At 40.8% G+C, this 25,201-nt stretch overlaps 1 protein-coding gene across 1 annotated transcript; it reads right to left on the bottom strand.

Annotated features, from left to right (window-relative positions):
- Positions 1–1,187: 1,187 nt before the first annotated feature.
- On the bottom strand, positions 1,188–25,201 carry LOC124276800. The gene is made up of 9 exons (XM_046712456.1): positions 25,001–25,201; positions 22,522–22,597; positions 14,106–14,434; positions 12,386–12,509; positions 10,765–10,924; positions 9,585–9,637; positions 8,272–8,393; positions 5,017–5,038; positions 1,188–1,321 (listed from the first exon to the last, which is right to left on the bottom strand). Exons 1-8 carry the CDS (start codon positions 25,054–25,056, stop codon positions 5,017–5,019), a joined length of 942 nt encoding a protein of 313 aa, XP_046568412.1. The 5' UTR covers positions 25,057–25,201; the 3' UTR covers positions 1,188–1,321.

Here is a 25,201-nt window from a genome sequence, read left to right as displayed (position 1 = left end):
AGACACCTGATTATCAATGTTATTTGATTCAGACTCTTTTGTCTGAGCAGATTCAAGCTGAGAAGTGTCCTGAGCTGAAGTCTGATCTTTAGGATCATTCTGACTCACACTGCACCCATTCTCCTCACCAAAATTACAACAACCCCCATCATGTGGGGAATCCTTGACTCCTCGGCTCTCCCAGAAGCTATCCTCATTTGATTCATTCCCAAGATTTTGGGGGCAATCTTCCAGCTGCTTCTCTGTATCTGGAGGTCCATGTTGTTCTGTTTCCTTCATGTCTGGGTTTTTATCATCCTCACCAGCTCTGTCATATGAAACATACTCTTCAGAGCTTCCAACATCAGCTCTTTTCTCTGAATCAATTGCACTTCCAACATATCTTCCATTCTGTTCTTCAGAATCAAACACAGAGTCTGACATATTTCCATCTTTGAAGAGATGGACAGTGCTGTTTGGCAGAGAAGATGCAGGATTATCTTCATCAACAGATTTCAGTGTGATAGTTTCACTCATGTTTGTGTGCCTTCTCTGAAGGCTTGGGAAGGACTCTTCTGATTCTAAGGAGAAGCTCGTCTGACAGACTTTAGTTTTGAAGTCTTGTGTAGAGGTTGACCTAAAACTGTCACTTGTTGAACTAACTCCAGTGTGCCTGTTTCGTTTCCCGGACCTTCTGTCTTCATAATGTATTTCCGAGTCCACTGACTCTGTAGCATCTGAGCTTTGTAATGTTAACTCAAGGTTTTCATACTTCTTCCTCCTCCTCTTCTTCGGTCCATGCCTTGAGGACCTTGGCGTCTGTGTTTCCTGATCAACAGAGGTATCATTGGTGATGGTAGACGAGTCCTCTGTGGTGATCTGTTCTCTATGTCTTCTGGGAGTTTGTGGTTCAGAGTCTCTAGGAGTCTGAGTGTAGTTGTCAAACCTGGGCAGAAGATCAGTGGTGGAACTAGCCCTGTCCAACTTCAGAGACCTTGGAGAATACATTTCCTTATCTTCAGCATCAACAAGAAACGCATCTCTAACTACAGGCACATATCGACGTTCAGCTAGTCTGGCAGATCCTGGTCTAGCGTGAGACATTATTGCCTGGATGCACAGAGGTTCTTGCAGGGTGCGTCTTAATGGCTGAACAGGTGGATGGGGCTGGTGATGGGGTACTTGGGACAGCGATGTGGACACAATCTTGTAGGTGGAGGTCAGGTCTGAGTTGAAGGACGAAGAAGAGTAACGGCTGGACATGGGTGAATCGGATGACTGCATGGAATGACTTGAACGAGGACTGACTAGATCCGTTGAGGTGATTGGTGGAAGTGTGCCTCTGAAAAAGAAACAAAAGTGTATAAAAGACAAGCAAACACAGATATACATTTCCCATGAACTATACTGCAGCTGATACCATACTTAGGTGGTTCCTCATGAGTAATCTCAACAGCATAGTTTGTTTGCATTACTCAATATAACTCAGTAATGTTCCAGCAACATGATGGCTGCGAGATTAGGTCAACTTGTAACAGTCTGGACTACAAAATACAGTGATTGATGTTTCCACTTCTGGGATAATGCTATCCAGTCACCAAGTTTGACCACATAATCCATGTTGTCAGTCCATTACATATTACTAGTGGTCAGAGAAACAACCTCTACATCAGGATGGAGAGCATGTTATGTAATATTTATCACACAAAACAATATTGAAACTGAACAATGGACCAAACTGGATAAGTAGAAAGTTAGTTGGTTGGTTTGTTGTTTAACGCAGCACTCAGCAATATTCCAGTTATATGGCAGTGGTCTGTAAATATTCAAGTCAACAATGCAGTGATCAATGGCGTGAGCATCGATCTATGCGTTTGAGATGTGATGACATATGTCAACCAAGTCAGTGAGCCTGACCACCCGATCCTGTTAGTCGCCCCTTACAACAAGCATGGGTTGCTGAAGACCAATTCTAACCCGGATCTTCACGGGTCACTAAGTAGAGTGACACACATTGTCAGGTCATAAATTGTAACAACTGAATCTCACTTTCAGTCAACTCTTATGATAATTATGAGGTTTTGGGGGACTAATTTCTCCTGCATTTCGAGGAGGATCAGAATTTATATTTTTGTTGTTGCATCAACCTGTACTCAACATGTCCTAAATGTATTGTATATCAGGCAGCCTATCAATAACATGTACAAGAAAAACCAGCGGTTGATATCAAAATCAAAATCAAACGCTGTCTGGGTTGTCCAATGCCAAATGCAGCAATATTCCAGCTATAGAACAGTGATGGTCAATAATCAAGTCCGGATCCAAACACAGTGCAGTGATTGGTATCGAGAGCTGTCAGAATGACGAGCCAACCACATCACAAAGACTGACATGGCCCCTGTATTTCCCCTCTCAACCTGGTTACTGGGGACAAATGCATGATGATACACTGTCAACAAGGGGATTTATCTTAAAATAAGGGCAGATGAGAACAATCACTATTTTGCTCAATATTTGAATTTTCTGAAAAAACATACTCTTCAAAGTCAGACTTATTTTACCAATGCATTCTAAACTCTGCATTTAAAGCAATTTACAACATCTATGCAATAAAGTTTGTTCCTCTTATGTATATTGGTTATGTTGTCAGTTAAGTAAAAGGAAAAGGAGAAGGAAAATATGTTAGTTCTAGCCATATTAACAAGAATTAAAATGGATTGTAGTTATAATTTGAGGAATTTGGTCATGAATTGGGAATGATTTTGATCATAACAAGTAAATTGTACTAACATTACTTTTGGTCAGAAATAAGAATTAATAAATCCCTGGAAAATGACCTCCAGCTGTAACGGGATTTTCACTCTTGTCAATGTTATTGGTTTGAGTATATACAGAGATCAAATAAGGAACATCTAATGACAACTACTCATAATAACTATAATAACACTAATAATATGCCTTGCTTATGGCGCTACAAACACAATGAAGCCACTGCAAAAAGTCATAGGCAGGCTTTTTTTTCATGGCTGCTCACAAGTTATAGAAAGTACTAAAGAGATAGTTTTTGAGGTTGCTCTTAAAAATGTCAAGGGATTCTGCCTCCTTGATTTGAAGAGGAAACGGGTTCCATGAAGTGGCAGCCAGGTTAGCAACAGATCTATCTCCAAACTTTTTCAGATTGTACTTCAAGTAGATAATGGTTGGCAGATTGAAGTGATCTCAATTTTACAGATTTGTGAATGAGATCATTCAAATATGGAGCAGATGACTGATGATAGCACTATGTAATATAACTGAAAGATGTGAAAGTAAATGCTGACTTACAAAGCAAATGAAACTACCAATCTAAAAGCGAAGCATAGCAAGGTGAAGCCAGAATCAAAAGCATTAAAAGCTATATGTATATTATACATACTGTTAATCATGAAATTAATGCATTGTCAAGTAAACATGAGTATCAGCTCTGGCCTAAAACTCATTATAAATTTAATACATGTGAGTGAGTGAGTGAGTGATTTTATGCCACTTTTATCTTTACTCCAGCAATACCCCGGCAGGGACAACAGTGATGGGCTTCACACATTGTACCCATGTGGGGAATGGAACCCAAATCTTAGGTCAGGTGAAAAGCAACACCACCTCCCTTCATGCAAGTAGTCCTGCAGTGTAACTATAGAAACTAATCAGCAAACAATGACACAAACCTGGAGACTTAAAGGTCCCTAATATAGCATAGGGTGACAGCTGCTGGAATGATATTAACAGCTTTCTTCACAAACTGAACAAAATGTAATAATTGCAACAAAACCAAATTTTGCACCATCACATGAACTCGAGACACCAACTCTGATGATTTGTCTCATAATTTTGGACACCCGGATAAAAAAGTTGTTTAACAAACGATCATTATTTTGTTGTCACTTTTCGATATTTTCATGTTTAAAATATAAATGTCACCACACACGCTTGTTGATTACCTGGCTGTTCTACCAGCAAATGGTTTCCCCTCGTTAAAAATGGTGAAAAGTAACAACAAAATTATGATTGTTTGCTAAACAAGTTTTTTATCCGGGTGTCCAAAATTATGAGACAAATCATCAGAGTTGGTCTGTCGATTTCATGTGACTGTGCAAAATTTGGTTTGGTTGCAATTATTAGATTTTGTTTTAGTGAGCAATTCATCGGTCTCCAATTAAAACAAACTGACTGTAAAGTTAACATGTTATGAGTCGACATGCGGCTGTCCAGGGGCAGTAGGACCGCCTCCGTGGTGTAGTGGTTAGAGCGTCCGACCGGAGAGCGGAAGGTCGCGGGTTCGATCCCCGACCGCGTCATACCAAAAGACGTTAAAATATGGTACTTGTTGGTCCCTGCCTGGCGCTCGGCATTAATGGGTACAACAAGGACTGGTCGACTCCGAGTGTTTGAGTCGGGTATTCATGCTTCACTGCGGCATGGTATCTCAGTGGGCTAGCACTATAAAACCAGCTTCTGTCTGGGCTAGTACAAGTAGCCGCACATACACATACACACACATGCACGTCGTCATATGAGCGAAATATTCTCAAGCACGACGTTAAACCCAATTTCACTTCACCTCCCAAAGGCAGTAGAGTAGCCTAGTGGTTCAAGGGTTCATTCATCACACCAGAGACCTGACTTAGACTCCCCAGAGGGGTACAATGTGTGAAGGCTATTCCTGGTATTACGTGATACTGCTGGAATATTGCTAAAAGCGGTGTTAACCATACTCACTCACTTCACATAAAAATGTCACTTAATGAAAGCGAGACAGCAATGTACACTCACATTTTCCACATCAATTTGCTGCATTTATTTCATGATTTACAGTAACGCAATAATAAAAGGAAATTGAATACAGGCAATAGACCAGATCTACATCTCTGGATAGCATAAAGTGAAAACAAAAAATACTCGGAATAATCTCTATCAGATTATCCTCCTGGAATTGATACAGCATAGGGTAGGCTATCAGTTCTAGGAACCATGCGGTGTTAGAGCCATGCTGTGTCTTACCTAGCCGCGAGTTTCCTTCACCCTGAAAACATCGTTATCATCACCATATCAGAGACTACAACACTTTCTACTTTACTCTTCTCTAACTCAGACAAAGAAAAGACATACTATATCTGTAAAAAATATATTTAAAACACATCTCAGATATATGTACCATGTATATGACCGTAGATAAGCCGAATTTGAGGACCAAAAAAAGCAATATGAAGAAGGAGGCGGCTTATGTACAGGATTCAGTTTCATGACAGTAATTTTCAGGTTGTGATTTGTCAGAAACGTCAACAAAAGGACAGTTTTACGGGTTCCAACTGTGTGGAAGTTTGCCACAATTACAGCCCCTATATTGTAGATGTAAATGTAAACACAGGCATATTTACAACACAACTGTCTAAAAAGCATGATTATCATTTTGGATAAACAATCATAAGCATATTCTTGTGTGAAAAAGAAACATCCGAAGCACACGAAACCATCCCCTTCATTTTGGAATGATACATTTCCTTAACTCATTCGCTACCATAGTTTCATCTCAACACTTTCAGCATCATCACACCCAGGATAGAAATGTATATATCTTCCCACATGTGCCACACAACTTCTCCCTCTTTATAATAGCCGTAAAATATACCTTTTAAAACATACGGTACTGAGTTGTAACTAGGGCTGCGCAATATAACCGGTTTACCGGTATATACCGGTTTAGGCATGAGAATGATACGTATTGCGATACGCTGATCGAAATCCGGTATTTTGACATGCATTCGGAAAACTTCGTAACACTCGTAAATCTTCGGATATTTCCGTTTTTTTTAATTTGTTCCTTTCCTTGTTTCATTTGTTCCAAACATTATTTGCATTTTTCATTTTGTCATGATTTAAAGTTTTTATTAAAGCCTAATCAAGCATAGTGATTTTGTTGTGCTTTTGCTTTGTAAATCAAGCATTAACTCGATTATAAGTAGTTTTTTTAAAAAAGAATTCTTGCAATATATTGCAATACATATGGCAATATATGCTTTCGCATCGCAATATATCGCAATATGAAAATATTCGGCAATACCCACCCCTAGTTGTAACAATGTTCACATGTTCATCAGATTTATTATCGGTTTCAAATACATTTAACCTAAGACGCATGCTGTTCATACTGTTTGTCCAATTATGGGTTTCATAAACAGTGAACAGCAGTAATAACAAACCTAAACTGACCAGCAAACAGTCCATGACATCCATCAGTGTGTTATTAGCATGAGTGTTCCAGACTTAGTTTACTGGGCCCCGTTCCTCAAAGCGATCATAGCGCTACGACAGTCATAAGTCTATGTTAAAGTATGGGAGTTACGATCATCTTAGCGCTACGATCGTTGTGAGGAACGGGGCCCTGTACCGTATTCACTGGAATAAGTGCCCTATCATACTGTCCATGCCATATGTTTTTGTGGTTCATTTACCATCTTCACCGTAATGTGTCACGTGTTCATGTTTGTCACAAATATTATGATTTGATAATCAATTTTCATCAAAATCAGTACCCTAGCTACCTGACAGAGGGGTCTATTAAATCATACACATTTCACATCTTGCATTGACCACTAAAATACAAGGAACACTGAACCCTCCACAGAATTTCTCTAACTGGATGGATATTTGATGATCTTGTCATTGGAACATCACCCAACATGAAACTATTGCAGAGGAATAGTCAATGAACAGATCATCACAGATTGGCGAAAGAATTCACAACATCATGGAGGATGGTTGAAACGTCTACTTTGAAAACAGCCCTTTCACCATAAACTATACAACAAAGATAAACTATATCCACACAGGCAATAAAAAGAACAAATACAGTCAAATCCCGATGAGTCGAATCTCTGGGGACCAAGTAATAAATTCGACTTATCGATGTATTCGAGACATAGGTATGTCTATGAGGGTAGAAAAAAAGATGACCCAGTCCTAATTCCTCCGCCTAAGCATTTGTTTATCTAATGATTTCCCTATCACTAATAGGGGCACCTTATCACTTCCAGTCTGATTAGCACAGACAGTGATTTCCGTAAAATCACTAATCTGCCTTTTGAACTCACCCGTCAAAGGCGGAAAGATGTGAGCCGCGCTGGTTTGTTAATTGGATCAGTTTGCTACACCAATCAACTTCTCATTGACTGACTTCGGCTTATGTATACAAGATTGCTGTTGTTTGAATCTCATGGGACCAAATTTTCTTCTCGAGTCATCGTGTGTATTTATGAGTCGAATTCATGTAACCGGTATTCAAATGATGACAACTATAACAGGGAATGGTCCGAACCGACAGGTACCTCGAGTTATGCATAATATTCGGCATTCGACTCATCGGGATTTGACTGTATTACAACACTGCTCTGTACACAACACTCAAAAGTGTGTAAAAAGCATTTTTCTTTAAGCTTTGTTTGTTCAGAAGTATCACAAAGAATATCACTTCAGGTGATAGTAATTGCCAGTATATAAAACTTGTGCACAAGATTTTTCTTCAGGTATAAAGAACTTCATATATATTTGCCTGCAAAAGGCAAAAATAATTTCCGAGACCCTCACACATATATAATAAGGCCATAACCTGTACACTGGGTCTAACAAATCTGACTGTATTTTGAGAATGACAACTAGTAAACCAATCTGAGCTGAAAACAATTCATGATTAAAACATATAAAATAAGTCACCAGCCCATATTATGATAATTTACACATTATTTCACATTTTGAAGACATATTTTATGATAAACAGATTAAATACAAATCAATACAATGTCCCAGATTCTATACTGATTTCAACTCCCATTTTGACCCAAGGACACTATAACACTACTACTTATCACAGATTATGACAAGGATCCTTGAACTTCATTCTGAATGTTATATCATCGAGTGTACTGAAGATCACATAACCCAAACCAACATTTGTCACAACATGAAGCACCTGTCAGGTATCACAGGCGACAACATGAAGCACCTGTCAGGTATCACAGGTGACAACATGAAGCACCTGTCAGGTATCACAGGTGACAAGATGAAGCACCTGTCAGGTATCACAGGTGACAAGATGAAGCACCTGTCAGGTATCACAGGTGACAACATGAAGCACCTGTCAGGTATCACAGGTGACAACATGAAGCACCTGTCAGGTATCACAGGTGACAAGATGAAGCACCTGTCAGGTATCACAGGTGACAACATGAAGCACCTGTCAGGTATCACAGGTACACTCACCTCGTTCTCTCTCTACAGGTGTCTCTGTAGTCCTCACTTCTCACTGTCGACGCTGATGCTGCAGTTTTCACAGACTGCACCGATCCTTTCTCCGAGCCCTTCTCTGAAGGTGTCGGTGTGCCCTGTAGAGATGGGGTGAGTGAGGGACATGTGATTATCAAGTGAGTGAGTGAGTATGGTTTTACACCACTTTTAGCAATATTATAGCAAGATCGTGACAGGGGACACCAGAAATGGGCTTCACACATTGTACCCATGTGGGGAATCGAACCCAGTTCTTCGGCGTGACAAGCGAACGCTTTAACCACTAGGCTACCCCACCCCTATTGGCTCTATGAAAATTTAATCTATTTAAACCGCTTTCAACACATTGTCTGAATATCATATCATGGCAGCTAAATATGGGAAGAAAACATGTGATCAGCAAACTGACACCCTTGTGAAACTAGCAAAAGCACAAGTAAAATCTTGATGTGTAAAAGTCAAACTTAGTAACTACATCCAAAGCCAAAATACGCCAGAAATCATATAACATGGAGTGAGTGAGTGAGTATGGTTTAACGCCGCTTTTAGCAATATTCCAGCAATATCTCGGCGGGGAAGACCAGAGATGTACCCAATTCTTCGTCGTGACGAGCGAACCCTTTAACCACTAGGCTACCCCACTGCCCCTATAACATGTAACTTAAATACACACGCTCTACTGCAGTGGTAGAAAACAGAGCATGAAAGCCAAGAACTGAAAATTTAGGGGGTCCTCAGACTCAAATAGAATGGCTGCAAATCTCATGAGGACCCTACAAATTTTGAAAACTGTTCAATGATCATGCTCAGAAATGGTAACCGCCTCCATGGTGTAGTTGTTATAGCGTCCGGTCGCGGGTTCGATCCCCAACCGCGTCATAGCAAAAGACGTTAAAATATGGTACTTGTTGGTCCTGCCTGGCGCTCAGCATTAATGGGTACAACAAGGACTGGTCGGCTCGGGAGTCAGTATAATGTGTCTGAGTGGGGTATTCATGCTTCACTGCGGCATGGTATCTCAGTGGGCTTGCACTGTAAAACCAGCTTCAGTCTGGGCTAGTACAAGCACCCGCACATACACATACACACGCATGCACGTCGTCACATGAGCGAAATATTCTCAAGCACGACGCTAAACCCAATTTCACCTCACCTCACCTCACCTCAGAAATGGTCAAATAAAGTAGCCAGTTCACATGAACAATTTGGCCATTGTGGCTGCCATGTGTAAAATTTGATTGGAATTTTAAGAGCAATTTTAAGAGACACCATTCCTTAAAATTACCTACCCGTTTCAGCTCTTGAAGTCTTTTAGAGTATTCCTTCCTGCCTGTCTGGAGTCCTGCAAGAGCATGAAGAGACAGTTGGTACAACATAAAGAATATTGAACTATGTCGCATCTCTGCTGGAAGACAAAGACAATAAACTATAAATAAGACAGGTTCTTGCTGATCAGGGATATGTAGACCTGCAAACAAGTTAGTTTTGGCCCCCAGTACTAAAGCCCATGAAACATCATCCAAATTGGACACCAAAATTCCCAGTTGAAGTTGATACAACTATTGTGACCTGTATTTCAGAGCTCTATCAGAGGAAGATTGATGCTTAGGTTTACATTACTGCATTTATACAACGTCAATATACCACTGTAACCATACTGAACATAGGCGGATCCAGAGGGGGGGTGCGCACCCCCCCCTTTGTCCTGAAAGTTTATTAAATGACCATTGAAACTCGGGTGAAAATGAAGTGTGCACCCCTCCCTTTCTCAATAGTGTGCAACCCCCCTTTCTCAAAAAGCTGTATCCGCCCCTGCTGAATAGTGAGTGAGTGAGTTTAGTTTTACTCTGCACTCAGCAATATTCCAGCTATATGGCGGCGGTCTGTCTGGACTAGATAATCCAGTGATCAACAGCATGAGCATATATCTGCGCAATTGGGATACGATGACATGTGTCAACCAAGTCAGCAAGCCTGACCACCCGATCTCGTTAGTCGCCTTACGACAAGCATGGGTTACTGAAGATCAATAGTCTAACCCAGACAAATAGACAAATGATTTTGTCAATTTTGCCAATTTATCCGCTATGGTCAGGAATATTGGCTCAGGAATATTGGTCCAAATTAGCCCCTGAGAATGACCACTGAATTTTACATCAATTTTATCAAGATACCAGTGGCCATAATGACTTATGGACAACTTCTAACTTATTGCACAGAGCAATATTTCAATGTAGATTTTTATGCTTTGTTATTCAGTCTCCAACTTCTAGAATGCCGATCAAATAATTCGTCAATTCTACCCAACCACAGTATGGTGCAAAATTGGTTTGAAAAGGTACTGGCACCTGTCAGTTCCCATGACGACCAGAATTGTACTCAGATGGTTGAAAATTATCTAGAGCACTGGAGCTATGGAGCTGTGGAGCCAACACTTCACTGATGCATGGAAGTCTGTTGTGATCTTACCTTCCTTGATGTAGTAATCCACGTATTTCTTGGCATGGAGTGCTGACCCCACGTGGCAGGTGTAGTTCTGGACCTTGCCGTTCTCCGTGATATGGGGGATGTCGGAGCTGTTGGGTCGGTACCGGTGAATCACCTGAAGCTTGTCCAGGTCCTGACCATCCTGGACACAACAACAACACCACCATAATGGTCAGTCACAGGGCTCCAGATAAGGGCCGTATCGGCGTATGTACGGATAAAAAATATGCACGATACGGTAGGAAATAATTTAGAAAATGTAGCAGATACGCACAACAGCAATGATGTATGGTCTTAGAATCATTTACAGACGTAATTATCTGAACAAGTATTGTTTTAATGTTCATTGACCTGTTTACACAAGAGTAGCAATGTTGTGGTGCATATATGACACGAAACACAAGATTACTGATACTCCATTCATTTCCATTCAGAACTCTAAAGGGGCGGTGGGGTAGCCTAGTGGTTAAAGCGTTGGCTCGTCACGCCGAAGACCCGGATTCGAATCCCCACATGGGTACAATGTGTGAAGCCCATTTCTGGTGTCCCTCGCCGTGATGTTGCTGGAATATTGCTAAAAGCGGCGTAAAACCAAACTCAGTCAGTCAGACAGAACTCTAAATGTCTTCCTACGGTATTCCAGTACTCCTATATTGAAAAAGTGACGTACTTCTGATGTTGAAAAATTATCTGGAGCCCTGCAGTCAGTTGTCAGAATTGTGAAACTGTTGTTTGTTCGTTGTTTAACACAGCATTCAGCAATATCCTGTCTTGTTTACCCCCAAACACTGGTTTCTGATTTGTCCAAGGGACACTACTCTGCACAGCAACCAGCCTGAGACAGCTGAGCCCCAAGACCTCTCCATCAAGCAAGAAGTGATAAACATGCATGACTTGATACAAGCCAACGAAAATTTACAACCATTATATGGAGAAGGGAAACCAAGCACAGCAACTAGCCTAAGACATATGAGCTAGTGCTGGTATTGGCATACAACCTGCAATACGATACATCCCAATACTAACATTATAGGCACGACGATATATTGTCAAAGTATTGTGCACTTAAGCTGTGATACAATATGAACCCCGATACAAAGGTGGCGATACTACACGTATCACGATAACAAAAAACTTTAATTCTAACACCAACTATAAAACACCTTAAGGTCAAAACAAAACCAGTTTTAAACTTTTTCATCAAATTCCACCCGAGTTGTTGAATGTTCATTCGAGAAACGAGATAATTAATTTTGTACACAGACTTGTTAATGTTCATAACATGTGAGCACTATGTCTGTCACAGTTCTTGACAGAAGAATTTACAAGAAATTACTGGCCTGATTCACAATCAGCCTGAATTTGGCTAGCAGGCCAGTAGCTATTTTGAACGCTGATCTGTAAATTGACAAATCCAAAGGGACAAGCAAGTTCAACAGCCACAGACAACGACATCACAGAGCCATCGGATTAAAAATTGGGGACCTATTAAACCTACTGGCAAATATTAGAGGTGCCTTAAACAAACAAACACAGAAAAGACAACTAATGCCAAGCCGTACATGGTGTTAGTGTGTTGCTATTGGACAACTTTGGTACTTACGAAGACATTGCTGGCATATTCGGACAGACGGGCAGCTTCCTTTTTGGCCACAACAGAGAGGGACGTCTTCTTCAGCTTGGGAGAGATAGACAGCTTCATATCAGGTGAACTTGGATCACTGAAACTGGAACATCAAAACATCAGGTCATCTCTACAGTTCACCATAACAGTTCACCTTCACAATAATAACTCTTTGAGCACTTGACGTTTAGAACCAGACAAGCCAGTGGCTGTTTACAGGGGTGGAAATAACCCATTGCCCGACGCACCAGTCCAGTGTTTTTTTCTGTCGGGAAAGCAAATTTGTATATCACACTGTACCGGTGTCCAGTTGACTTTCCAATGTTAATTATGTTATTTATTTAAATAATCAACAAGAAAACGGACGGTACAGTGGAAAAATGATCAGGGCAAGTGATTTTACATGTGCCACTGTACCGGAGTACACTAGCAATTTTAATGTTATTTCCATCCCTGTGCTATTGTCATCTTCGATTATCTTCAGGGTATACGTCCAATAAATCTCCACTAGTACCCTGTAAGCATCTATGGCTTTGCTGGCTGGCGTTTTATCCAATCAGGTGTCTACGCTGGGAAGTTGAGCGTACCAATCGCATGGTTTCTTTCACAACTCACTTTCACTTCTTTTATCTAACAGTCTAAACTTGGCAACACAATTGTTTCAGAGGTACTCTGAAAGAGGTATAAGGAGCCCTTGCATATGTATTTTTTCAATTTGTCTTTATGATTTTTTCCCTAAATCTGAGTCACACAATGAGAAGCCTTAGCGGCTGCGGATGCTATCTCTGTGGACACTGGCAAGATCGGCAACGACTCATCTGATTGGCTACTGTGAGAGTGCGGACCAAGCAAAGGGAGGTAATAAAATTATCATAGATGCATCCAGGGTACTAGTAGAGATTTATCGGAATGTATAGCCTGGAGATTATCGAGGATGGTTATTGTGTGCAATGATCATCACTGTGTAGGTTCAACATGGTTTCTTTGGAGTTCAATGTCAAACTCAGCAACATTCCATCTACATACAAGTGAGGAACTTGCCAATAACTTAGTCTTAACATATATATCCTGCGATTGATAATATGAGGAACCATTCACGCTTTCGGAGACTCCAACACAAGATCCATTTGGTCGCCTCTTACACCCATCAGCTGTTGGTGGACCAACTCTATACTAGTGTCACCAAAGCGTTCATCCCTTATATCAATATCGGACTGATGAATTGCAATCTAACTCGAAAACAACTAAACATAGAATACTTCACAGTTCACTATTTGTTACGAGGGAGGACTGCAAAGAGAAGGCCAGCACAAGTGCCGACAAAGTCACTGATTCATTAACCTGTGCTGTGCCATCTCCATCCCTTCTCGCACACCTGGCTGTTCCTCTCTTTGCACCCCTCCCTCGTAACAAATAGTGAACTTTGTCAAAATTTTAATGACAGTTTGTTAAACAACTTCTTTATTTTTAGGCCATGAATTCTCCAAAGAAATCACAGAGTTGGTCTGATGTTTTGATTATAATCAGTGTTTCATTGTGTACTATATGTTTAGTAGTTCTCGAGTTAGATTGCAATTCATTGGTCCGATTTTGAGCCAAGCGGACTATAGTAGCTATTATCTCTTTCCAGGTATATTCACGTAGTACATCATTTTGCGTCATTACTGTTGTACTCCACACAACATGAGCCTGTTCTCACCTCTCATCATCATCAACAACCCGCACCCATGTCTCCCTCTTCAGAAGCACTCCATCCTTGTCCCTCCTCTTGTCCGCCTCCCCCCTCCTGTCCGAGTCCGACTGTGCTTTCCACTTGTCTTTGCCACTTTGTGACACATCAAACCTCTTATCTTTGGTTCCTTTCCATTCCTTGGAAGGATCTTGTTTTCTGGATTTATGGGCCATCTTCACTTTTCCGTCAGGGCTCTTCCTCCTGAGACTCTTCCTCTGCGGACTCTTTGATGGAGGTGCTGGGATTTGTTCGAGATCAGAGGTCTCCATTACTCTCTGTAGGAGGTCATACTTCTGCTGTAAATCACACAATATAAAGGATACCGATCATAGAGACCAAGGGTTTTACATAATGCGTAATTTCTGCATATTTGACTAAACAATTTTGAAAAATACTCAAAAATAATTTTCATACAAGTCATAGCTGTTGCATAATGTTTCTTTAACATACAGCCTTTTTTCATAACTTGGTTTATGGATCCGCTAAGCTGAAATGTGAAGAAAGTGGGAAAAAATTTAATTGTTTTTACATTTGTTTTTGCCATTACATGCCACCAACTTTATAAAATACAAAGAAAATGAAAAAAAAATTGAAAAAATTAGCAAATTGTACCTATCAAATATTCCCTGAAACTATTTTATATTTTACAAAAGACACAAATCACACAAATCGTCAGAACTCATAAAACCACGATATACAATAACATCTCCATATTCCCTTTTCTCCCCTCCCTACCAACCTAATACTTTTTTTTTAAATCTGTAAACCATGTAAAAACAGGCCTAAGTGAATCCAAACAGGTCCACTAAATCAAAGAGCAATGTTTTCGGACTGTAAACTGCTATCAGCAAAACAGTATGCTTTCACTGCACTTGGACTATTTAGAATAAATAATGAAAAGATTTATTGACAAAATATCTTCATGACTCACAAATTTACAAAATGATTCCCTAAAACATTTTGAGCCAACATGACTTTCAAAGTTTGTGTGAAACCCTGACAGACCTTGTCACAACTCTAAATCAGGGATTTATGTAGGGTTCCAAGCTAAACACCCATGGTAGCTGAATTGTGAAAAATATCTACTTTCTTCAAAATATTTGTTTGTTTTAATTTTAAAAAATTGAGTGAGAAAAATAATGAAATTTTTAGAGTAAAATTAATATTTTATACTTATCCTGACTCATGCTTATTGCTTGTCTTCTTCTTCTTGCGAACATAGTGGAACACGTGTATCTCCCAATTGAAGTTCCCTTCAATTAAAAAATCACTAATTAGTACTCACCACGAGTTACCTCCCTTCCACAAGCGCGGGAACGAGGGCGCCACCTGAACCCATGTGCCTCACTCTCTCCTTTTGTTTTGAGCCTGACACTTTATTTTTCCAAAGAAATCCAAAGTGTTAAGTGGGGAGGATGGGAGGGCTTACCTCATGAGTCAGGATAAGTATAAAATATTAATTTTACTCTAAAAATTTCATATTTTTCCTTATCCTGACTCATGCTTATTGCTTGTAGAATCCGACGGAAAAGGAGGTGGGAATATATATACTTTGGATTTTAATAATTAGTGATTTGAACTGTGATGATTGTAATAACCCTATGGGAACTTCATAAAGGCACTGAACTGAATTCCTGTTTAACGTATCAGCTGCCATATAAAGGTTATTACAATTTATTGAATATGATAAAAGTACATACAACATTAATGTAAGCTGAAGCTATTAATGTGATAGTATAAACTTCTGTGAGTTTATAGTGGATACTTTTATAAATTAACCAAAGTATTAAGCTTAAGATATGCATATATTTAAGCTATAATAGTATAGTACTGTGCTAAAGATATAATTATAACTTAAGCTGTATAATAGTAACCAACTCCTGAGAGTTTGTTAGCTAATACATTTATGCATATGACCATATGACTGAGCTTAAGGATTGATGAAACTTAAGCTGAACATATATATATAGTAGCAAAACTCCTAGGAGTTGTAAGCTTATATATAGTATGATATAAAAACCATAGTACTGAGCTTAAGATAATAAATTAAACTTAAGCAAAATATATAGATAGCATGTAGCTATTAGTACTGTTATCAGATAAGTATAAATTCTGTAAGATAGACTTATCTTCTCCGTGGAACTGTCAACTGTTGAGCGAGGACCATGGGAACGAAATGGTGGATACCTGAGACGTCCTCGGTGGTGATATCTCTCAGATAGTGGTTGGCAAACACCATATCGGATCTCCAGAAACATCCCTCCATTATGGTATTCAATGAGCAATTCCCATGTAGAGCGAGAGTTGAGGCTAGCGCTCTAATTTCGTGAGGATTAGAAGCTCTTGGAGGGTCGAGTCCTGCAGCCTTGTAGGCACGTAGTAAGACAGTTCTGATCCAGATAGAGATCGTAGTACGTGAGACTTCCGTCTGCGTAGCTGTATATATAGGGATAAATAATCTCTTGAATTTCCCTCTGCTCTGTTTGGATCGTTGGAGATATATTTTCAGTGCCCTTACTGGGCATAGTGATAGATCCATCGTATCATGCGGTCCAAGTATGGATGAGAGAGCTGGGACGTGGAATAATCTGTCTGGTTGACCTGGCAGTTGGTTTTTCGCTATAAAATCCCATGAGCGATGTTATGAATATCATCAAAGCGTGTTCTCTCGTAATCCAAAGCGTGAATATCTGACATCCTGGCGGCCGTAGCTAGTGCTAACAGGAATAAGGTTTTGTGGGTCAGTGATTCAAACGATGTAGATAGCAATGGTTCATAAGCCTCACTAGTGAGGTGTTGGAGCACTGTATTTAGATCCCAGGCTGGAGCGTGAAACTTCCGTTTCTGATCCTCCAATCGGGAACGCTCGTAACAAAGCGAGTAACTCTGGTGTTTTTGTTAACTTGACGCCCGTTCGCATAGTTATGACAGAACTTATGGCTGCAAGATAAGTGGACATGGTTGAGCCTTTTAGATTCTTAGTTTGCCGTAGATAACATAAGAAATCTGCCACTTGAGGATGTGTAGCATATCTGGCTGTAAATCCTTTCTTAGCAGCGTAATTGACAAAACTGTGCCATTTGTCATCGTACAAGTTACGAGTTGAGTTACGTAGTGCAAGCGTGACCGCTTTAGCCGCTCTGGCAGAATAACCTCTCTTATTCAGACATGCCTTGATACAATCCATACGTGAAGTTGGAATGCTTCTGGTGTTTCGTGCACTTGTTTGGTGTGCGGATGTATCAATAGATTGGGGCGGTGTGGGAGCTGAAGAATTGGTTTTCCCATTACTTGAATGAGATCTGGAAACCAAGTTCTTGCTGGCCAGTAGGGCGCGACTAAATCAGATGGAGGCTCTGCGTTTGACTGATTTTCTGTAAGACTTGTGGGATCAACGCTGGAGGCGGGAAAGCGTACGCATTGAGTCTCTCCCACGATATGCTTAGAGCGTCCGTTGCCCATGCTAGTGGGTCTGGCACTGGCGACACGAATGTTGTCAGTTGCTTGTTGAATCGAGTGGCGAATAGGTCTACTAGTGGAGATCCTATTTCCATGATTATTTGAGTGAATATCTCTGTGTGGAGCATCCATTCTGTCGGCGATGGTTGGTGTGGCCGAGAGAGAGCGTCTGCTAATACATTCTTTGCTCCTGGAATGTGGCAAGCTCTGACGTGTATGTTTAGATTGTCGATTAAATCGAACAGTCTGAAACATCGAGTCAGTAGGTTCTGTGACCTTGTTTGTTCACATAAAACGCCACTGTTGAATTGTCTGTGTGAACCATCAACTGAGCGTTCTGTAGTATGTTGCTCCAGTGACTTATGGCGTTTATGACTGCTTGCATCTCTAGCAGATTTATGTGACATTTGCTCTCTTGATTGCTCCATAGGCCTGACGCTGTCCTGCAAGCAAGGTGGGCTCCCCAACCTTATAGTGACGCGTCTACGTAGAGATGTGTGTTCGATTCCGGCTCTACTAAGGAGACGCCTGCGCAAACATTCAATCTCTTGGTCCACCAGAGTAGATGTGGTTTGACATAATCTGGTAGACTGAATGGTAGAGGGTCCTCGAGAAGAGCATTGATGAGGACTTGTAACGGACGTAACAGAAGCCTGCCTCTGACTGTCAAGTCTTGAGCTGATGTGAGTAGTCCCAATAGGCTCTGCCACTGTCGTAGTGGTAACGGAGAGAGTAGGGCTTGAGGAATAAGTTGTTGGATCTTGATCCATCTCTCCTCCGGGACTACAATACGATTCTGAGCTGTTAGAAATCGTATACCTAGAAATTGCAGATCTTGCGTTGGTTCTAGGTCCGACTTGAGTAGATTTACTAACCATCCTAATTGTGTTAGTAGCTTGATTATAAAGTTCAGCTGTAGTCTGAGACGCTGTGGATCTGGATCCACTTGTATACCGTCGTCTAGGTAAAAGCGCCATGAAGACCTTGTCGATGTAGGTATGAGACAATAGGCTTGGTCACTCTTGTGAATACCCAAAGGGGCCGATGTGATTCGAAGGGAAGAACCTTCCATTGGTAATGTTTCCGTCTAGGATAAATCTTAGATATTTCCATGAGTTGGGATGAATCGAATGTGTAGATATCGTCTTGCAAATCTATGCTGGCCATGTAATCTTTGGGACTAATTAAATGCGAAGGTTAAGGTAAGTGTATCATGCAAAACGTTGGAGGTTTGCATAGATATTCTCTGTTGAAGATGCTCATGTTGTATATGAGACTAAACTTCTCCTTGGAATTTTTCTTCGGCACTAGGAAAACTGGGGAGTAAAACCTGGCACGATGTTTCGTTGATCCAGAACTTCTAAGGCCTGTTTGTTTAGTAGAGTAAGTACTGTTTCTCTTAACATAGGTAGTTGTGCCGGTTGAACGTTGAACCCTGTGGGGGTGACTGTTAACGGAGGCTTGGCCTTGAGTTGTATTAGATATCTGTGCTGTAGGGTGTTGGATACATATGGATCTTGTAGTATTCCCCAGTTTTCCCAGTGTAGCTGAAGGTGTCCACCCACTTGAGACGGTTGTACTGGAACGGCTGGGGGGGGGAAGACTCCAGTCGTTCCGAACCTGAATTTCATCGTCTAAATCCACGGGCACCTCTGGATGATCTGCCTCTAGCTGATCCTCCCCTAAATTTGTTGTATGGGCGACAAAAAGAATCCTTGGGATCTTTAGCTGCAGCTAATTTCTTGTCCCGTGCTTTCTGTAGCCCCGAAAACTTAGACTTGCCTGAGTATCTCGGTGTTGACTGTTTAATGACGTTCGCTAAGGTATCCATGGATCTGATCATAAGAACCTCTCTTGAGTCTTTAGATACTTCTTTGGAGACCTTGTCTATGTTGCCACCAAACAGTAAGGGCGATGACCATGGAGCTGTGTATAGAGATTCTGTAAATTGCTTATCCCAAGAGCAGGAGGCTAGTAAGCCTTGCCGACGAGCCATGGTAGTAGTTTCAGTAAGCGCTGATAGGTGCTCTGTAAGAAATTGGTGGTCTCTTTTCTGCATGAGTAGAGCTGAGCAGATCATTCTATCTTCCTCCTCTGTAGAATTCTTGAACTTGGTGATGAGAGTTTCATTAATCGTTCTAGATCTATTCAATCCAAAGAACATCCTCCTGGCGATGGTATCTAGTTGAGCCGAATTTGCGATCGCCTACTTTGTAACTTCTGGACTTGGCATCGCTGATTAATTTAAAGTTGTCATCAATATCCTGGGCCTTGAAAAGGGGTCCATATTGTGTCCAGCAAATTTCTTGGCATTGAAGACCGGGAAATGAGTAGATTGGACTTTTGAAGATTTGCAACAGGCTGTATCCAAATTAGCTGGTACCGCTGCAATCGGATCAATAGGAGGTAAGGTGATATTGTCTACATCATCATCCTTCATCAGGTAAGTCTGAGTTGAATTCTCGTTCTTCGATGGGGAAGCAAGTTGTAACTCATTCACCATCCAGTATCTGATCTCAGCATCTGAGAAAATGATACCTTCTTCCTCTGATGTAGGGTCACATGTCGGAGTCCTAGATCTGTAGGAAGATCTATGAGAGGACTGTGGTGAACGGACTGACGAGTGGCTAGTGTAAGGAGACCTTGGAGGAGAAATCCTCGGCGAACGCTGGGGACTTCGCGAAGCTCTTCTAAATCTTCTGGGCGAGGTAGATATGGAGCCACTTAGCCTTCGCGACCTTCGCGAATGTATCGAGTCAGTGTCCGAATCGACATATGAGCGCTTGCTTCGCGAACGACCTCTGTGTTCTACAGGGTGTGGGCTCGGCGAAGCGCTCCTTCTCCGCGATGTCCCTCGCAACTGGATAGGCTCTAGCTCCTTCGCGGAGGCGGCCTGGGACTTCCTTTGCGAAGTGATCACTACGGGCTGGTTGCCCTTCGCGGAGGCGCCTTTGTGGGCTCTGGGGCCCCCACGCTGAAGCCAAAGCGGCTCTCTGGGGCCCTGTATGACTTATTAAGGGTTGGGCTCTGGGGCCCGTGGCTCTGGGGCCTCTGTGTAACCCGTAACGGTCCTCCATCAGTCTCATGATTTGGTTAACCAGGTCGTCTGGGATGGTCTCATGCTGGCGCTGAGGGTGGCCTCTGTGAAAGTGGCCGGGACCCTCAATCGTAAACTCAAGCGCCAGCGTGAGGCATCTCTGGTTGCGTGTTTATCTGCGCTGTAGTGACGGTAGCAGATACTGGACGTTTCTTATGACGTACATCTGGAATGATAATCGGAATGTCATCATCATATAAACATAATTCTGAGACAGGTAGAATATCGGAGGCAAAATTATTTGTAGTTTTCGTAGATTTCCCTTTTGACGAAGCTGTGGACCTGGGGGTTCGAAGCGTACGTTGAGATGATGTGGACGCTTTCCTAGTCTTAGACTGTGAAGACGGAATGTCTTGAGATACAGGTCGCTTCTTGGACATAGCGGACTGCGTCCCACGCTTATCCCCCGAGGGAAACTCCGGCATGCCACCAGCCGGTGGCGGGTCGTCAGTCAACAGTTGACAGGGTATAATAGCTTCCAATCTATTAGCCATGACTGAAGATTGTTTGCGAGATTTATCTGCCTTCCATCTCAAAACGGAACATAAATATTTATCAAAGGCAGAAATTGGTAAATTAATACATAATTTACAATAAGAAACAATAGAACATGGAGTAATGCAACTAGGGCATTTTAAATGTGGATCGGTAGCAGAATAACGTAGTTTACAACCTGTGCAGATTCTCATTAACGTAAACTGCTGAACAAACACGGGCTGTAACCGTGAAAAAACAGCAGAAACACGACTAATAATCAATGCAAGTTGAATAAGGATACTAGTTACACCTCTATAACTGAATATAAGAGGTACTAAACTAAATATAAATAAAGGATATGGTGTGTTGGGAGACACAGGCGCTCTCACGTCCAGCTCACTGGGCGAAGAAGGAGAGAGTGAGGCACATGGGTTCAGGTGGCGCCCTCGTTCCCGCGCTTGTGGAAGGGAGGTAACTCGTGGTGAGTACTAATTAGTGATTTTTTAATTGAAGGGAACTTCAATTGGGAGATACACGTGTTCCACTATGTTTGCAAGAAAAAGAAGACAAGCAATAAGCATGAGTCAGGATAAGGAGAAATTAAAAAATTTATCATACCTCACACATAAAAATGTCGCTTTCTGATTGGCTGAGTGCTCTTCTATTTTTTTCAATGTACCCCGCTTACAAGCGAGTAACATTTCAATGTACCCCGCTGTCAATGGCAACTCATTTGGTACTTCATGCTGGTAATTCTTTATCTCGAATAACATTGAATCACTATGATGTACGGAAATTACCAATGTTTTGCGAATGCAAATCGCTGGAAGGGAATCTGTTTTTCTTGTCAGCAAAATCTAGCGATGGCTACTGTACCCGTGCTTCAAACAATACAAAATTAACATTAAGGTGTTCGGTAAGATAAATACTTTGTTCACCGGTCCCTCGGTGCCCATGGGTTGATGTACCCTTGATGTTTGATTATCGAGGGTACATCAACCCATGCCCCCCCCATGACCTGTGAACAACTTATAATGTCTCATTAACATCATCAGTAGCTTGTAGCCGCTGAGCCAGTAACAGATAAACAGGTTAACGACCACAGAGACTAACAAAGGGTTTCCTGTAAGTCTGACTGACTGACTGAGTTTGTTTTTTACGCCGCTTTTAGCAATATTCCAGCAACATCATGGCGGGGGGACACCAGAAATGGGCTTCACACATTGTGCCCATGTGGGGATTCGAAACCAGGTCTTCGGCGTGACGAGCCAACGCTTTAACCATTAGGCTACTCCACCGCCCCGCTTCCTGTAAGTACCAACTGGAGCAAGTAAAGTTAAAATAGCCTACCATTTTCTTTGTTGTTCTGAAACACCCAGCTGGCTGGAACCGTGTCTCCCTCCTCTCTTTATTCATGTACACCTCCCTACAGAAACACAAACATTCTCATCTGAAATTATGGAGTAAGTGAGTGAGTTTAGTTTTACGTCGCTTTGGGCAATATTCAAGCAATATCACGGTGAGGGACACCAGAAATGGTCTTCACTCATTGTACCCATGTGGGGAATCGACCCAGGTCAGGCCTAAAAAAAAAATGTTGCGGTTCCAATTACCCGACTGACCCTTGAATTCTGGTGCCAACCCTATTTTTATTTAAGCGGAATCAATAAAATATGCTTTCAGATCCCATTGTTTTTTCCCCGGCACCAACAGATATCGGTCATTCTGATAGAGAAAGTCAATATGATGGCTGCAAACTTGATTGAATAAACAATTACACATCAATAAATGTGTTATTAGTTTGTACTTTACTAAAGTTTACTATAAAAAATATACGTAAAAAAATATATTTCGACCTACCTACCCTAAATTCTAAAGAGGTGTAATTGGAACGACATTTTTTAACAGTGCATGTTACTAATTTGCGTTCAAAGAACATAGACTTCAGCTGTAAAACAGAATGATGAGGAACTGACTTGGACAGTGACTGATTATTGTAGGAACAGTGACTGATTATTGTAGGAACAGTGACTGAAGGACTTGCTGTTCATGGAAGTAAGATAACTACAGATTTCTTTTGTCATAATACTGTTCTAAAGCGTCTTTACCAAACCTCACGCATTATATAAGATTTGATATTAAGCAGCAGGTGCAACCTGTTTTTGTTTGGTGCAATAAGGTGATTGCCTTAGGTTGCACCTGAAATCTGTACAGATTAATGTTGCCAATGGACATTATCACTAAGTTTACAATTAATTTAATAATTTTAATAAAAAATCTCATCACAAGCTAGTTTGTTTTGAAGAAAGACATTTCAAAACATGACTTTCAGGCACAATGAACTTATTTTAACAGCATCATTGGCACTTTTACTGAAGAAATTCCAAACCTGGAGGTAACTGTTTACCTAACAGGGCTCGATTTAGTACTTTGTTACTTGCACTGGTGCAACCCAATATTACAAAGTGCAACCTAGTAATTAGTTGAACTTGCACCAGGTGCAACTCAATTTTTGAGTGGATAAACTCAATAGCATATTTCTTACATTACATATTGCAATAAAAGCTGTGCAATTGGAATTTGGATGGTATAACTAGGTTTTTATCTTGTTGCAAGTAGGTTAACATCTCTTAAATCGAGCCCTGCCTAATGAAACTCAAGGTGGACCATGTTTACTAACATAGCTTGTCTACTTCTTAGTGACATGACAGAGTCACATGATAACAAACTAATTTTACATCTTCTTCTTCACTCATCAATATTGGGGGAACATAAACTTAGAAACAACATTGCATCCAACATTAACATTTAGCAAATTTACAAAAGGAATTTTCAGTTATCAACAGAAATCAATGACATCAAAACTTGGATTATTAACATGGTTAAGAAAGATCATGTAAAACAATGGAATAATACAATCACATCCTGGCAACTGCAAAGTAGAACAAGTAAACTGTAGTAGCATTGTACATTGCCAGACTACAGTAGAAACAAAATGTTATTATTCAGCGTGGCAAGCCCCTCCATAGAGGACGAAACAAAAACTTGACAAACACAATAATGAATTTCTTTCTTATAATATCAAACACCAAGGTGTTGGCAAATCAAGCCTCATATTTATATCCATTGTGTTGATGATCATAAGCTTTAACGGACAAAGTTTACAATACTGGTCCATGAATCAATGTTAAACAGGGCAGGGTTATAACATTTCAGATAATAGCAGGGTTTATTTATATCCTATTGTTAGGCAGGCGCCAAATTTGTGATTGTGGTAATGTGTGTTGTGGTGACAAAGGACTGGTTGTTAAGTGGCAATGGGGAAGTAAGGTGTGCACCTGTTCCATTGAAGATCTGTTAGACTAAACATGCAATTAGTGGAGCTGTGGAAATATTTCTGGCCATAATAAAAAGATATAGAAAGAAAATCTAAATCCACACAAAGTTTTAAGATAAATACCAAATTTCTAAAATCTCGATAAAACAGTTTTATTGGGAGGGCTGTACGTATAATGCCTATAATTCTATATGTGTAGTTAAAATTATCCAAATTGGATAAGGGAGATCGTTCATTTACATCAAAGAATAAAGATGGCTTTTAAATTCTTGTTCGGCCAAACAGGTGCGTGAATTCGAAGACAACAAATTTGCCCATGTTTTACAGATATTTTCCATATAATTTTAAAAGAAAAGAATATAATCACCGCTAACTGACGAAGCACTGCGAAGCAGCAATGAGAAAACAATCACCGATACAGTTCAACACATGAATGAAAAACATGAATAAGGTGAAATGGATTTGGACATTGAGCCTAGCCTAGATACTCACAGCTTCCTAGCAACAAGGTTTGCCACGTCTTTCAGATCTCCTGGAGAAAATGTCATCTTGATTTTTTGCTTCTTACAAAACTTCCTCTTTATGTTTTTGCTTTTTCCACATGGCTAACGTTATTTGCAGTCTGTTTTAAAAGGTAAACGTCCCATTACACCAGGTCTGACATTTCCACGACAAAAGACGCCATGTTGTGTC

The sequence above is a fragment of the Haliotis rubra genome, unplaced genomic scaffold (assembly GCF_003918875.1).
Source record: "Haliotis rubra isolate DU_JTF1 unplaced genomic scaffold, ASM391887v1 Scf213, whole genome shotgun sequence".
NCBI classification, from domain to species: Eukaryota; Metazoa; Mollusca; class Gastropoda; order Lepetellida; family Haliotidae; genus Haliotis; species Haliotis rubra.
This window is presented reverse-complemented; position numbering and strand designations above follow the sequence as displayed.